General features: G+C 37.7%; 1 protein-coding gene across 2 annotated transcripts in view; it reads left to right on the top strand.

Moving 5' to 3' along the window:
• The window catches only part of Pdk1 (pyruvate dehydrogenase kinase 1), a 31,367-nt gene extending 18,273 nt beyond the window's left edge, over positions 1-13,094 (top strand). The window contains exons 9-11 of one of the 2 annotated variants that reach the window (XM_048345238.1): positions 5,376-5,486; positions 7,925-8,038; positions 11,429-13,094. In XM_048345238.1, the coding sequence (XP_048201195.1) occupies positions 5,376-5,486; positions 7,925-8,038; positions 11,429-11,569 (366 nt within the window). In that variant the 3' untranslated portion in view covers positions 11,570-13,094. Of the gene's footprint in view, positions 1-5,375; positions 5,487-6,238; positions 6,829-7,924; positions 8,039-11,428 lie in introns of those variants that run through there. The other variant, XM_048345239.1, reaches the window with a different exon arrangement.
• Positions 13,095-15,295: the final 2,201 nt, after the last annotated feature.

The raw sequence follows: 15,295 nt of genomic DNA, 5'->3' as shown, positions 1-15,295 counted from the left end.
TTTCTCTACTATATTTACTATTGCCCTTAAGCTATTCCTTTTGTGAAGATTTGTGTTTAATGCAATTTCTCTTTAATGTTTTAAAATTATGATAAAGTTGATATATAAAGGGGTTGCAGTTATATAAGTCAGGTAAAGAGTACATTTCCTTTTGGGCAGTGTCATTCCTTCTCTCAATCTCAGTTTCTCCCTCTCATCCCCACCCACAAATTCTATAGTTTATTTTCAACATAGTGTGTTCAGTGAGTCCCACTGCTGTATTTGTTCACCCTTTGTCCCTCCCTCTCCTTACCATCTCAAAGACAGATAAATGAACCAACAAGATGAAAAGAAAACAAAAACAGCAACCAAGTAAAAACTTATTTCTACTTCCTGGAGTTCATTTCAATAAATATTATTTTATATGACCAGAGGCAAATAAACATGATACCTTTGTGTTCCTCTCCTAAGAGTATCCTTCTTTGGTCTTACTGTGTGTGAGTGCCTACAGTTCTGTATAATTTACCATGTCCTAGTGTATTTTAGATCTAGCTTCTGCATAGGAGAGAAAAGATGTACTGTTTGTGTCTCTGGGCTTGGCTTACCTCACTTAACATGATTTGTCCTAGGTCAGTCCATTTTTCTGCAAATGCAGTTTCTTTTTGCTCAAGGCTAGCACTCTGCCACTTGAGCCACAGCGCCATTTCTGGCCGTTTTCTATATATGTGGTGCTGGGGAATCAAACCTAGGGCTACATGTATACAAGGCAAGCACTCCTGCCACTAGGCCATATTCCCAGCCCAATGCAAATGCAATTTCTGTTTCTTTGAATGCAAGCAGTTTTAGGTTGCTTGGTCTGGTTTGTTTTAACTGAAGTTTTTAGATCTTTTCGAGTTTGTTTTGTAATTGTACTGTCATTAGACTCAATGTGGACCTTTCTTTCCAATTCCACTGGACCTTTTGGATTGACCATTATTTCCTTAAAACTTTCCTTCTCATCATATCTGGAGAATGCTGGGCCTCAGTAAATTATTCTCTGATTTTTCCTTTTCCTTCTGCTTTCAATTCTTAATTTTTTTTTTCATTTTTTTGTCAGCTGTGATGCTTGAACTCAGGGCCTGGGTGCTGTCCCAGAGCTCTTTTTGCTCACTGCTAGTGCTGTACCACTTTGAGCCACAACACCGCTTCCAGTTTGCTGGTGGTTAATTGGAGATAAGAGTGAGGACTTTTCTGCTGGGGCTGGCTTTGAACTGCTGTTCTCAGATCTCAGCCTCCTAAGTGGCTAGGATTACACACATAAGCCACCAGCAACCCAGCTTACTCTTTTTATTAAACACTTTCCATGTAGCTAGGATGACAAGTGTGTTCTTCCTCATCCAGCTCTTGGTTGAGATAGGGTCTTGTGAACCTTTTGCCTGGGCTGACCTCAAATGCTGTTCTCCACTTCAGAAGAAGCTGGGATTTTAGCTGGGTGTTAGCCACCAGTCCTGGCATTTCCTTTGTCTTTTAATTGTTTATTCTGTTCTTTGGGATTTCTAAGACTTTGAATTCCTATCTTTTTATTGGGTTTTTCTATTATCTTCTAAATTTTCAGAAGTTCTTAGTTACAGATAAAGCTGTTTAAAATGGAATGTTCAGCTAGGGTCTTGAAAAGTCGGTTCTAGGAGAATTCATTATAGAAACCCTACCTGTATTAGGCCCTGTCTTCACCATTTCTCCTTTTGAACATGTTCAAGGTCATATGAATGCACCTGTCTTTGTAATTTTTTAAAAGATATTAAAGGCTTGATTTAATTTCCTTCAATGGAGATTTCATCCCCAGTAGTTACTCATCCCCATTAGTTAAGAAATCAAGTATTGGCTTTGTTTTGATTTGTTTCCTTATTCTTTTAGTTTGTTCAAATGATTGACATTTTTCACCTTTTGGGGGGACTATCCTCTTGGGGACCATATTGACACTTTAACTTAAGAGTCTTATGTTCCCTTAGATTTTTTGTTTATGTTTGGTTCTCTATGACTTGAACCATGTCTCTAGTCCAGCATTTTGCTGATTAATTGGAGAGAGTCTCACATACTTTTCTACCTGGGTTGGATTTGAACCTTGATCCTCCCTCTAGATTTCAGCCTTTGAATAGCTAGGATTACTGGTGTAAGCCACTAATGCCTGTCCATTTTTCACCTTTTATTCTGCAAAAATCCTGTGGATGAAGTTTTGGTTTTTCTTTTTTATTTCTCTGTTACAGCTGCTGCTCTTTCAGATTTTGTGTGAGGTCTTTATTCAGTAATGTAAGTGTTTTGGCTCTGTGTCTTTTCAATAAAAATGTAAATGTCTTGAGTTATTCACTGTTGCTGATTTTATAGACTTGATCATGGAAATCTGTTGGCTAAGAGACTAGGAGTACCAGGTGAGTGCAAGGCTAGTAAATGCCAAGGCTTAAAGCTGTCATCCAGAAGTGATTCCTTTCCTGTTTACTACATGAATTAGCCCAGGGATTCAATGTTAAAAAGAATCAGGAGGTTAAGAATGGCACATGTAAATTAGATGACATTAAATGACAATTTGTGCATTGAAGAGAAAAGTCTTAAAATAATTTGGCAGACTTTTCTTCCATGGCCTTCCTGCTGATAATACATGACTTATCACTTCCCTCATTTCTTTGTCACAGGCTACATTAACCTTTTGGATTTCGTTTCCTCTTAACCAGAGGTTTCTTGTTTATTTTTCACATCTCTCATCATGTTTGTCAGCAGAGTACCATTCTTACCTTGAGTGTATACATGAAATGTCCATGTCTTCCACGATCCCTCCTTTCCTCTTCTGAAAGGACTGAGACCTGATCATCTGGTAGTTCTCTCGGAAGCTCTGGTGGCCACTGTATAATACACTGATTCTGGATTATTGCGTTGTTCAGCTGCCAAAGGCCTTCCCTTTATCGGTTTTAGCCAAGTTCCCAACATTTGCTTCTTTATCTTTAGTGAGATGCCACTTCCCATAGCCCCTCCCTTGGTCCTTTCTTTCAGCTTACTGCTGAAAATCCCTTCCCACTTTACTACCATACTGTTACAGCTTGTTTGGCCAGGTGATTAATCTAAGAAACCAATGAAATATTTATTTTGAAACTTAATATCTATTCTATTCTAATATATTGTTTACTTAATAGTTACAGAACACACATACTTCTTACTAATGTTACCATGAAATGCTTCACAGAACATTGAATGTTTTACAAAGTCATAGACTTTAAAACACACCGCGAGTTTTAAAATCATTTTATTAAAATAAATCACAAGGCTTTGAATTCATAGTGATGAGTGATTTTATGTATATATGTATGTATGTATATATATCGGTTGTGGGGCTTGAATGCAGGGCTTGGATGCTGTTCCTGAGATCTTTTGCTCAAGGCTAGCGCTCTACCACTTTGAGCCACAGCACTGCTCCTGAATTTCTGGTGGTCAACTGAAGACTGGCCTTCCCTGCCCAAGCTGGCTTTGAGCCTTGATCTTCAGATCTCAGTCTCCTGAGTAGCTAGGATTACAGACATAAGCCACAGTACCCAGCTGACTTTGTTTTATTTTGTAGTGGGAACCACTATTAGCTCAGGCTCATCTCTAACTTGCAGTCCTCCTGCCTCAGCCCTTGGAATGTGGGGATAACAGCCATGTACCACCATAACTAGTGCTAAAAACAATTGTAAGCATACTGCTACATGGAAGTTCTTAATGAAGTCCTTCTATACTTTTAAACGATAGTTACTTAATTTTAGATGTATTAGAGGTAGATCTTCAAGTGATATCTTCAGACAGAATTTGTGGAGGGCTACAGATGTGGCTCAAGTGGTAGAGCATAGCAAATATGAGGCCCTGAATGCAAACCCCATTACTACCTCTTTCCACAGAAGACAGACATTTTAAAAATTAAAAATAGGAGGCTGGAAATGTGGCTTAGTGGTAGAGTGCTTGCCTAGCATATACAAAGCCCTGGGTTCAATTCCACAGGTCCACATTAACAGAAAAAGCTGGAAGTGGCTCTGTGGCTCAAATGGTACAGTGCTAGTCTTGAGCAAAAGAAGCTGAGGAACAGTCCCCAGACCCTGAGTTCAAGCCCCAGGACTGGCAAAATAAATTAATAGATAGATAGATAGATAAACAGACAGGAGTGAAGATGTAGCTCAGTGGTAGCTGAGCACTTGCCTAACCTGTTGGAGACTGTGGGTTCAATATCCAGCAATACTAAACAAATGAACACATTTTAATTTCTGCTATAAAAGTAGTTTCATTCTGTAAAGATTCTTAAATAATACATAAAAACTCCAAGCTATTTACTCCTCAAAAATATATTAACCTTATACAGATATTAAAAGAAAATTTGTTACATATGACAACTCTGAAAATGGCTGTAGTAGATTAAAACGTAGGCTTTACTACAGGTAGGAGTCTGTATTAACTGGAAAGGAAAACAATATGTATATAAGTGACTAAGTTCATCTACTACATAGTTATTTGAGTTGATAAATATCCCAGGACTAATATAAAGAGCTCAGAGCTTCATAACTCACTAAAAAGCTGCCCAGAGTTCTGTGTTGTAAAACTGTTTTTAGATTTGATCACAATGAAGTAGTTCCAGTTTTTCCTCTCTAAGAAAGAAAATTACAGTTTTGTTTTATAAAGAAAGCAATTATTTTTTTAAAAAATTAGAAGTAAACACAGAAGAAAGTTGTTCTAAATATAAAATTGTACATCATTTGATGATTTTTACAGACAGAATTATAAATGTTTCTTTCTAACTTTGTCATTGCTGCCTAACTCATTGTCTAGACACCTGTCATGCTAGCACATCTAGTTGTACATTTATAATGTACTTACTCCCATGTTTAGGCTGTTCTACTTTAGCACTGAAGTGGAAGCTTTTGTTCATACTTTGCTCATATTTTGTGTTCTTTTATTATTTTTCTTTTGCTTTCTGTGCTGTTACTGGGGGTTTAATTTAGTGCCTCATGCTGTCATGCAGCTTTTTTCACTCCCTGCTGCTGGCTTACTTTACCACTTCAGTCATGCCTTTAGTCCCCTTTTCTGTTTATTTTCTTAGGATTAATTTCTGGAACTGGCATTCCTGAGTCAGAGTGTTACTTGCATTTTAAATTTGATTGTGGTTGCCACACTGCCCACCAGAAAGGAATATTAAATCAATTATAAATAGTGAATTATGTATTAGAAATTCACATAGAAGAGGAGCGGTGATAGCTACCCCAGTAAGAGCATTTTGTATTTGCAACTTTGTGGTATTTATATTTAAGAGCAGAAGTCTTTGCCAGCCACTAAGCTGCGATGTTGTACGTGTTAGTATTTTGTTGCTGTGAGAATTGATCATCTGACTGATCCTTTTCTCATCTTAGATGAGCGATCGAGGAGGTGGTGTTCCATTGAGGAAGATTGACAGACTCTTCAACTACATGTATTCAACTGCACCCCGGCCTCGTGTTGAGACATCCCGAGCAGTGCCCCTGGTATGTGATCCAGAAATAATGATGAGAGATTGTGCAAATTGCTTCAGCAGGCTCTGACTGCCAAGTAAATTAGCTAAGCCTACTGTGTAAAGAATGCCAGAAGGAAGAAGAGAAATTTTTCTCTAAGTTTAAATATACTTGGAACAGTTTTTATCTTTTATTAAAATGGATACAAGGTAGATGTTTTGGAGTTTTGTGGGGTTTTTTGAGCTCTCACTGAGCTTGGTGCTGCTATCACAGGACGTTTTTTGTGATAAGCCACATGTGGTATTTGGCTCCATGGAGCAGGCTTCCATATGCCCACAGGCAGGTGATGCCAAGTGATAAAGCTAGGCATCTTCTTAGAGTTTTACTTTTACTGGCATAGAGGGACAAAGAAGGGAGGTGCAGCTTTGGTATTGTAGGACTGCTGTGGAGCACAGCATAGATAGATCTAACTTGTCTTACCCCATGTCCCAACTGTACCACATCCCAGAAGTGAGTCTCTGGGAACCATGGCATCCAGCTGCTGACATCTTAATGCCCAACCTCCTCAACTTGACAAATGGAGTTATTAGGAAAATTGACTAAATGTTTGCAAAAATATTTTTTGTAATGAGTACCTAATGTATAATAAATATGTAACTGCTTTGCAGGCTGTAAGATTATGTGAATTCTTAAGAAAAGTGACTTGACATGGGGGGCAGTCTCCCTTGTATGTCTGGTAGCCTTTGCTGGCCTCTTGCCTGCTTATGTGACCACTCGGTAATTAGACCCAGGCAGCAAGCACTGGGGAACTGGAGAAAGGCTGTCTGATAAACACAAGAGGGGTGTCTTATATACCTAGTTTTGCTGAGAACTTTCTCCATGTGGACATCTTCTGATGGCTGATTGTATGGACAAACCATCTTCACACTGGACGCCTACTCAGGGGAGAATACATGTATCTTTCTCAGGCCTGCTAATCCATTATCAATTTTGTTCATTCCAAGTCCCTAGCCAGCTAGCCAACCTGTTTGCCACTACCTGTGCTGGTAGAATGCACTTCCATCCCTGTCTTTCAGGCCTGTCCCACCCTGAGAGGGTGACAGTAAAGAGAAGTCTCTAGTGAGCAAGGGTGGACATGTGGTAGGTTCATCAGACCTGTACCTATGCTATTTTCCATCTCTGCTATTCATAAAGGAAGCCCACGAGTCCACAGGTGTGGTCAAGTGGGAAACCATGATTAAATCAAGTTGGAGAGGAACTATGGGAGGCACTTGCATATGTAGTTTCTTCTGGAGACAATGTACAAGCCAAAGTACCACCAAAAAATATAAGAGCTCAGTCAAGTTATAGTAATTTGAGAAAGCTTATTTACAAGGAGACCTACTATGTGAGCAGTCAGTCTTCTTGTAAATAGTATTAACAAAGCAACATGGAACAAAAGGAGAAGTTAGCAGAACGCAGAAGAAAAGATAGTTTTAGAGCAGCTGTTTACTCCCAAAAGGACTTCCTGCTGAAGGCACTATGGCCCCTTCTGACCTCCTGCTGTTTTCCTAAGGACTAGACCCTTTGGAAATAGAAGACAGAAAATAGCATTGTTCAACCTCCCAGGGCAGGGAGTAATATGGAAATTTGACAGTTGTTATGCAGGGACAAACAGAAACTCTGGCTGGCTGGAAAAGTTAAATAGCAATTGGTGAAAGGTAAAGCCCGAACCTGGGTTTGTTACTAGCACTCAGATTCCTGAGCTAACTTGCTGTATGCCGAGCCATTGAGCATATAATTTGGTAATAGAAAATATTTGTACCTTTATATACGTGTTTTGTTTCATGTTAAAGAGCTAGTAGGATTTAGAAAGGACCAGGTACTCAGAATAAAGTAAAACACAGACTCAGAAGTACTATCTAAGGAGCTAAAGGAAAAGAGATGGGAAAGTGGGAGGCAGTGAACTGATCTCTAGTCTTAAGAGCTCATGTTAGAGGCTTGGCTTTTTATATCTAAGGTAGTAAGTAGGGATAGTGGGAGTGCTGGTAAGCTTTGAAGATTTCTGAGCAAGGAACTACCTACCAATGAGGAAAGTAGACCTACTATACATTATTTCCAGGTTCAGAACACGGGCTGGACATTAATAGTGTAAAATTATGAGGTCATTTATTAAAGCTGCAACAGGGTTCTTCCACTCTTGCTCCATAAAGATAATATGTTTTATATGATAGTGATATAAAGAAGTTTGGGTACCCTAAAGCAGAGAAAAGCAGCATATTTTTTTCCAGACTACTGCAAGCTATTTTATAAAAATATAAAGAGTTTTAAAAGCTCCATGTGATCAGATAATATGCTTAATCACTACGAACACCTAAGAGTTTATCAGGTCTCTCAGATTTCGGCTCCAGGAGCCCTGAGAAGTTTGTGTGAATTAGTGAAGTATTTTAGCATGGCTGTCTGAATAGAGTTTTGTTTTTCTCATTAAACAGGCTGGCTTTGGTTATGGACTGCCCATATCACGTCTTTATGCACAGTACTTCCAAGGAGACCTAAAGCTGTATTCTTTAGAGGGTTATGGGACAGATGCAGTTATCTATATTAAGGTAATGACTATAGTCTTCTTTTTTTTAATATATATTTTTTCTTATTTATTGTCAAAGTGATGTACAGAGAGGTTACAGTTTCATATGTTAGGCCTTGGGTACATTTCTTGTACTGTTTGTCACCAGCCTAGTGGCAAGAGTGCTTTCCTCGTATACATGAAGCCCTGGGTTCAATTCCCCAGCACCACAAATATAGAAAATGGCCAGAAGTGGTGCTGTGGCTCAAGTGGCAGAGTGCTAGCCTTGAACAAAAAGAAGCCTGGGACAGTGCTCAGGCCCTGAGTCCAAGCCCCAGGACTGGCAAAAATAAATAAATAAATAAATAAAAATAAATCACACTATAGTCTTCTTGACTGTATTGTTTCTGAAAGGATATGTTCTGGCCATCCCAGGGGACCATGCGGAGATAATCACAGACAGGAGAAGGTTCATAAGGAGGTTTATTAGTGGGGCCATAGTTCCCACGGAGAGGGAGCTACATTGGGTCTGCACCTTATCCTGGTGGCAGCTTCTCTCTCTGGGGGTAAAGAGGAAGTAGGTAGGTAGTGAGTAGGAGTGGCTCATTAGGTATGGGTGGATCCAGGGGCTAGTGGGTGGAGCTGAGGACCTGAGGATAGGGAAATGCTAACAGTTTCTTTGATAATTAAAGAAGTGCTAATATTTAACTATTATGACATCTTGCTCTATCTCACACTGTTTAATAAAGACAAAAACTTTAACTTGATATCCCACCATTTTAACAGTTGATTTCCCTTGACTATGGGGAAAGAAAAAATTCTTCTCTGTATGATCAGGAATTATTGCTAATAGGAAAAAGTTGGGATAGAGTAAGGAGTCATAAGGTTAGGTATCCTGTAAATGTAATTTTCATGTGTTCATACGAGTGTAAATTGATAACTCATGTTTGAGACAATGCCACGACCTTTTCTTTGCATGTGGGCCTGCAGATTGCAGTGTCATATTGTCTTTTTAGTGAATGCATTATCTTAGTTTCTTAAACCCAAGAAACTACCAAGTGCATAGTCCTTTTGAGTCTTCCTGCAATTTTTTTAAAGATGTGTTCTGACTCAGATTTGATAGAAGTTTCTATATGATTCTTTCATGAGTTTTTCTAAAGCATTCCTCTTAGTTTTCAAAGACATCCTTCTGTGTGTGTGTGTGTGTGTGTGTGTGTGTGTGTGTGTGCACGTGCGTGTATGGTTTTTACATTATTTTTCATTACATGTTATAATCCTACTGTCATATAATTGAATAAGCAGATTTGGGGACAAATACAGGTGACTCTTGGGAAGTATATAGTTTATTTGATAAAAGCAGAGACACTTAGCTTACTGGCTTGGGTGGTCACTGCACTTATGGAGTTATCACTATATTTTACAGGTTTGGAAAAGCCTGAGGCCTCTTCAGTGATTAAAAAGCAGTTTTATTTAGAGACTGTAATTTCTCATTTTGGCCACTAGATGGCACCTATTTTGTAAGATGTGCTGAAGAATTCTTATGAGAAAAAAATTGAAGTTAAATTCTTTTAAAAAAAATTGTTGTTATTTTGTTTTATGCTGTGATGGGACTTGAACTCATGGCCTAGACACTCTTCCTTAGCTTTTTTTTTTGTTCAAGGCTGGTGTTCAACCACTTGAGCTATAACTTCAGTTCTGACTTTTTGCTGGTTAATTGAAGATGATTCTCATGAATTTGTCTGCCCGGGCTAGCTTTGAACCGTGATTCTCAGATCTTAGCCTCCTATTTAGCTAGGATTAAAGGTATGTGCCACTAGCACCCAGCAATAGAAGTTAAATTCTTTATTGGTAATATCCTCCCACCTCTCTCTCACTTACCACACAATTTGTGAAGCACATAAGTACAGGGCAAAAAATACTAAAATATTTCATCACCTAATGTAACATTTTGGTCTAGTTTATAGACAAGACCTTTTAGAATATTTAAAGAGAATATATAGGTGGAAAGATTTTAGTTCCACTTTAGAAGATAAGAGGCCTTATAGAATTATTACAATTATCAACAATAAAGACCTTAGCCTTGTCAGGAGGTTATTTCTATTTAAATATTGTCTGTATCTTGAAGGGGGAATGCCAATGCCCTAACATTAAAGACCTTACTTAGCCTTATCAGGAAATTTCTAGTTAAACATTGTCTGCATCCCATTGGCCTGAGGGTAAAGTTCTGAATATTCCTAAGTGGAATAAGATGAAAGGAATTTAGTTTATCTCTTGTTCCAATGGTTTACAGAAAACGGAAACAGAAGAATGAATTAATGGTAATGATATATTGGAAGTATGAAATTATGCATGATGCAGCAATCACATGTTCTGTAACTAAAATTAGTTCCTGTAAAAGCAGTAGAAGACAATACAGAGTCCAGATTGTAAAGTAGCTGAGTGAAAATAGTGCTTACCTTGCATGCCCAAGACTGTGGTTTTAATTCTCAGCACTTCAAAAAAAAGGAATAAAGAAAACAAAATCAGACCAAGGGTGAAGAATTATGCAAGAGCCAAGATACCTTAGACAGTTTTATATTTAGTGATAGTCATATTGTATGGTAAGTTTTTAAAAGTACAGTGATTATACAGTTAAAAAGTAATATTCTAATATTTACAGTAGACCTCATTAAATCTATTTGTATTTATTAAAGTATATATGTTAATTTTTTGTGCTTTTATACTTATCCTGTTCTTTTTGCCAGTCTGGGCTTTGAACTTAGGGCTAGAGCACTGTCTCTGGCTTCTTTTTACTCAAGGCTAGCACTCTGCCACTTGAGCCACAGCACCACTTCTGGCCATTTTCTATATATGTGGTGCTGAGGAATCGAACCCAGGGCTTCATGTATTTGAGGCAAGCATTCTTGCCACTAGGCCATATTCCCAAGCATTATCCTGTTCTTTACAAGGCTTTTTTCACCTCTTACAAATAAGAGGTATCCACTATTTCCATCTTTTGGCTTTTAAGCTGGGTATGCAATTACTGCAAGCAACAAACCCCCTGTTCACATCAATCAGTAGTATCACATGTAAATAACACCTTTCAAATATAAATCATATACTATGATGATTAATAGGACTCAAGTAGAAGAATATCATTTAGTTTATCGTTACCTCTTTTGCCATTGTATGTTTTCTCAAATAATGAATTCTTAGAAATGTTAGGCATAATCTGGGTTTGGTGGAATTTCCTATAATCTCAGCTACTGAAGTCTGGGTTAGTAGGAGGATCTCAAGTTTGAGCCCACCTGAGCAAATGTAGCAGCATGATTCTGTCTCAGAAACAAAATAGTAAAGAAGATTGGGATGTGGCTCATTTGGTGGCCCTGAGTTCAATCCCCAGCACTGAAAAAACAAAACAACTAGATTTACACTGTCTGCTTTTGGTTTTCAGGCCTTGTCAACAGAATCGATTGAGAGACTCCCTGTGTACAACAGAGCGGCATGGAAACATTACAACACCAACCACGAGGCTGATGACTGGTGTGTCCCCAGCAGGGAGCCCAAAGACATGACCACATTCCGCAGCGCCTAGGTGCGCCCGCACACCTGGAAAGCCCAGACATGGTCACCTTACATTTGGAGCTACATTGTTCCAAAAACTTTATGTGTCAGTTTACAGTTAAGTCTTTGGATACAATAAATGGAAAGTCAGTTCCATTTGTGCCTGCTCAACTGGAAGGATTAAATTTTATACAGATACCTTCAGTTATTTGAACATATTTTTAAACAACTGTCGTGTTAGCCAACTTTTCTCTTTATGACTGGAATCTGAAGTATAGATAGAGCCTTTGGGTTTCTATAAGGAGGCTGTGGGTTTTTTTTTTTTTCCTTTATTTTTATAGTAGGTTTTGGTGTGTCTCCTAGAATCATTTTCTAAGTAGTGATTAGCTGGTTAGAAATCTTTCTGGTACTTGGAAGAATTCTGCCATCGTTTACTACATAATGGCACCCAATAAGGTTGTCCTGGACTTCATGTTTACCAGCAAAGCTGAACACAGTTGATAGTGTGAGCCAGCTGCCTTTCAACACCCACAAACAGCATTTATCTCTGAAGTTAGTTGATGATGTTCTAATCTTATTGTAATGGGTTCTAATAGTTTAGTTCCCTGTGAATCTAAGCCAAGATCCTGGGCAATTTGTTCTGAGTGTGCTTATGATTGTTGCAAGGGAAATTTTTATACTAAAAGCAAATGAACTAACAGCTACTGGAAGTATACATCACAAATCAGGGGCAAAATAGTGACCCTAAAACTGAGCTAATTAATTATTATGCTCACTTGAGGGAGTGGTCTTTTTTTTTTTTTTCTTTTTCCAGAAAGGAAAACACGTTTCCTGAGTTCTGCTTTTGTCATACTGGAGGAGAATCTCCAGGGATAGAGTTCAGGGATCTAAATTTTAAAATTTTTCCAGATAAAGAAATGCCTAGCTTAGTTGAGACCACTCTGTAGTACATAAATATTCTACTACCTTTGCCAAGGTATCAGAGAAATCATTAGGTTTTGGTTCCACTTATATAAATGTCAGATTTCGGGATTCAAGGAGAGACAAACTGAATCTCAGGCCTGGTGCATTAGAAGCAGGAAAAGATGATTGATAATAGGGGAATAGTCAGATTAACCAAAGAGCCACTTTGTTTTTAGTTTAAGTGGTGATGAAGAAAATGTATTTTCTAAAAGTATCCCAACTTTGTTATCAGGGAACAGTCTACTTGGGCTGATTACAACAGTCCTTCACATTTGTGTGTTAATCTACACTTTACAAATGCCTGAAGTAGTATAACTTTATTGGTCTTCAAAATACAGAGCTATGGAACAGGTGGTATTATCCTGACTTTCAGGATAATACCTTTTTACTCAGGGTGAACCAGAGTCGCCCAGAATGAAGCCAGAGCCCATATCCCTGTTGGTCTTATCATCTGGCAAGTTCAGAGGACTACAAAGTTCTTTCATTTTCTTGGGAGGTAAGATGATTTGATCTAGCAAATATATGGAGTTGAAACCTTTACTCTGAAAGGAATTTCAGATTATCATGCTGTGCTCCCAAAGTACTTTTTAAAATAAATTTTTTTTTTAAAAAGCCCAGCCACAAAAACAAAAAGCTAAAAGAGAAAAGAACACAGGAGGGGAACTAATTCAGAACCAGCCTTAAAAAGTGAGGCTGCTTCCTGAGGCTGAGGAACTGCTGGCCCAGTGCTTCTTAGCTCAGCAGACCACATGTCAAAAAAGAGACCTTATCCTCCCTAATGTTCTTTATCATGGATTTCTGAAAAATGATAGAACATGTTAATATGTGACACATATTAGTTCCATATATTTCCATTTTAGCTTTAAACTAAATTTTCTTGCGATGGAATATTTTAGAATCTCTTTAAGTTGAGAATACTCCTACATGATACATTGTATAGCTAACATATACTTGATGTTCTTATTTATGAAATACTCTCCCTTCCAAAAAATATTAAAGTTTTTCTCTGTAGACTTAAGAGCTAAGAAATGGTGTTTTCAAAGGAAAAGTGAAGTATTTTGCTTTAGCTTCTTTTTAAGATATAACAGATTTTTATTTTGTTATCTGTTGCAATAGAAAATTGCATACAAAAATATTCTGGGAGAGCCTTTTCTTTGTTGGTTTTAAATCACTGAGCTACCTGAAAGATTGTTACATGAGCTATTTTGTCTATCAGCATTAATTTTATGTAATATAGATATAACAATGTATTGGTGCCTGGTGTATGGTACATGTCTACCATTCCAACACTACAGAGGCTGAGGCTGGAAGATTGCTACTTCCTGGACAGTCTAGGTTACATAACAAGAACCCATCTCAAGTAAAACTAAAAACATGTGGAAGATCAAGAAGTAGAAGCTAAGTGATATTTATAACTGAGGAATTTAATGGATGTGCCAACATAGTGTAGAAAGTTTAGCAAAACATTTTGTCCTCTATCTACTTTGCCCTCTACTGGTTTGGTTTGCTGCCTTCATACCTAATACTGATCAGTTTGTATCACTGTGTACTGTGAAGTTTTTATATGACAATATTGGAATGAAAATCTACCATATTGTTTTATAAAGTATGTCAATAAACTGAAAACATGAGTCAACTCTTATTTAAAGAAAAATAAGCAGTCACATTAGGTTTGCAAAAAATATCATCAGATCTTTTCAATAGAAATTTCTTTGTTCCTCAAGATTCAATAGACTATAAACACTAAAAGAATTGTACCTTGGTGGCTTGTACTAAGTAGAACTATTTGGAACTTAGATTACTTTTTTATGTGTAAGTCAGGTAATGAGTACATTTCTTTTTGAACGGTGTCACCTCTTTCCTTGTTTCCTCCCAGTTTTGCACTACCAAATCCCCTCCCCAACAAATTGTATAGTTCATTTTCAACATAGTCTCTAATGAATATCACTGCTGCATTCGTTCACCCTTTGTTCTACCATTTCTATGCCCCTCCAATACCCTCTCCCAAACAGATAAATAGATACAAGACAACTTAGATTTCCCATATGTATGTCCTGATTAGGAAAGCAAGAGGTAGGATTTATATGGTTGAGATATCCTAGATTCCCATTATCCAGACAATGCAGATGTTTTATTGCATAGACCTGTGGTGTGGGTTTCAAAAAGTATATATGCATCTGAAAAATGTTTCATAATAAATTTAATCAGCACTCCTCTCTGACTTTTACCAGTTGAATGTCGAAATTAAACTTCCTAGTCAATATAGATCTGATGTTTATACACAGGTATTAGGATATAGGCACTACAGCTTGCCTTGGTTGTTGAGACAATAAGTTCTATAACAGGACTCTTATTTATTTATTATTACTATTATTGTTATTCAGTAGTACAAAGAGTTACAATTCCATAAGTCAGGTTATGAGTACAATGCTTCTTGGTCAATGTTACACCTTCCATTGTTCTTTATTTCCCCCTCCCATCCCTACCCTCAAATTGCATAGTTCCTTTTTTATATAGTGTACATTGAATGTAAGGACTGCATTTGCTCACCCTCTCCCCCATTCTTGTGCGCAAAGTTCTTCCACTTCCTGATGTTCATTGTGATAAATAATATACTAGTTGTTCAGAGGAGTTACATGTTTAGATTTCTCCCCTATATTCACCTTCATTTAGTCAGTTGGTTTGTGTTTAAATGCACTGAGCCCTGTATATGTTATTATACATAGTTGTATTTTGTATTTAGCTTCCACATATGAGAGAAAACATGTGCCACTTGTCTCTCTGCGCCTGGCTT

The sequence above is a fragment of the Perognathus longimembris genome, chromosome 4 (genome assembly GCF_023159225.1).
Source record: "Perognathus longimembris pacificus isolate PPM17 chromosome 4, ASM2315922v1, whole genome shotgun sequence".
Lineage (NCBI taxonomy): Eukaryota > Metazoa > Chordata > Mammalia > Rodentia > Heteromyidae > Perognathus > Perognathus longimembris.
The sequence above is the reverse complement of the archived record's forward strand: the minus strand, read 5'-3'. Positions and strand labels throughout refer to the sequence as shown.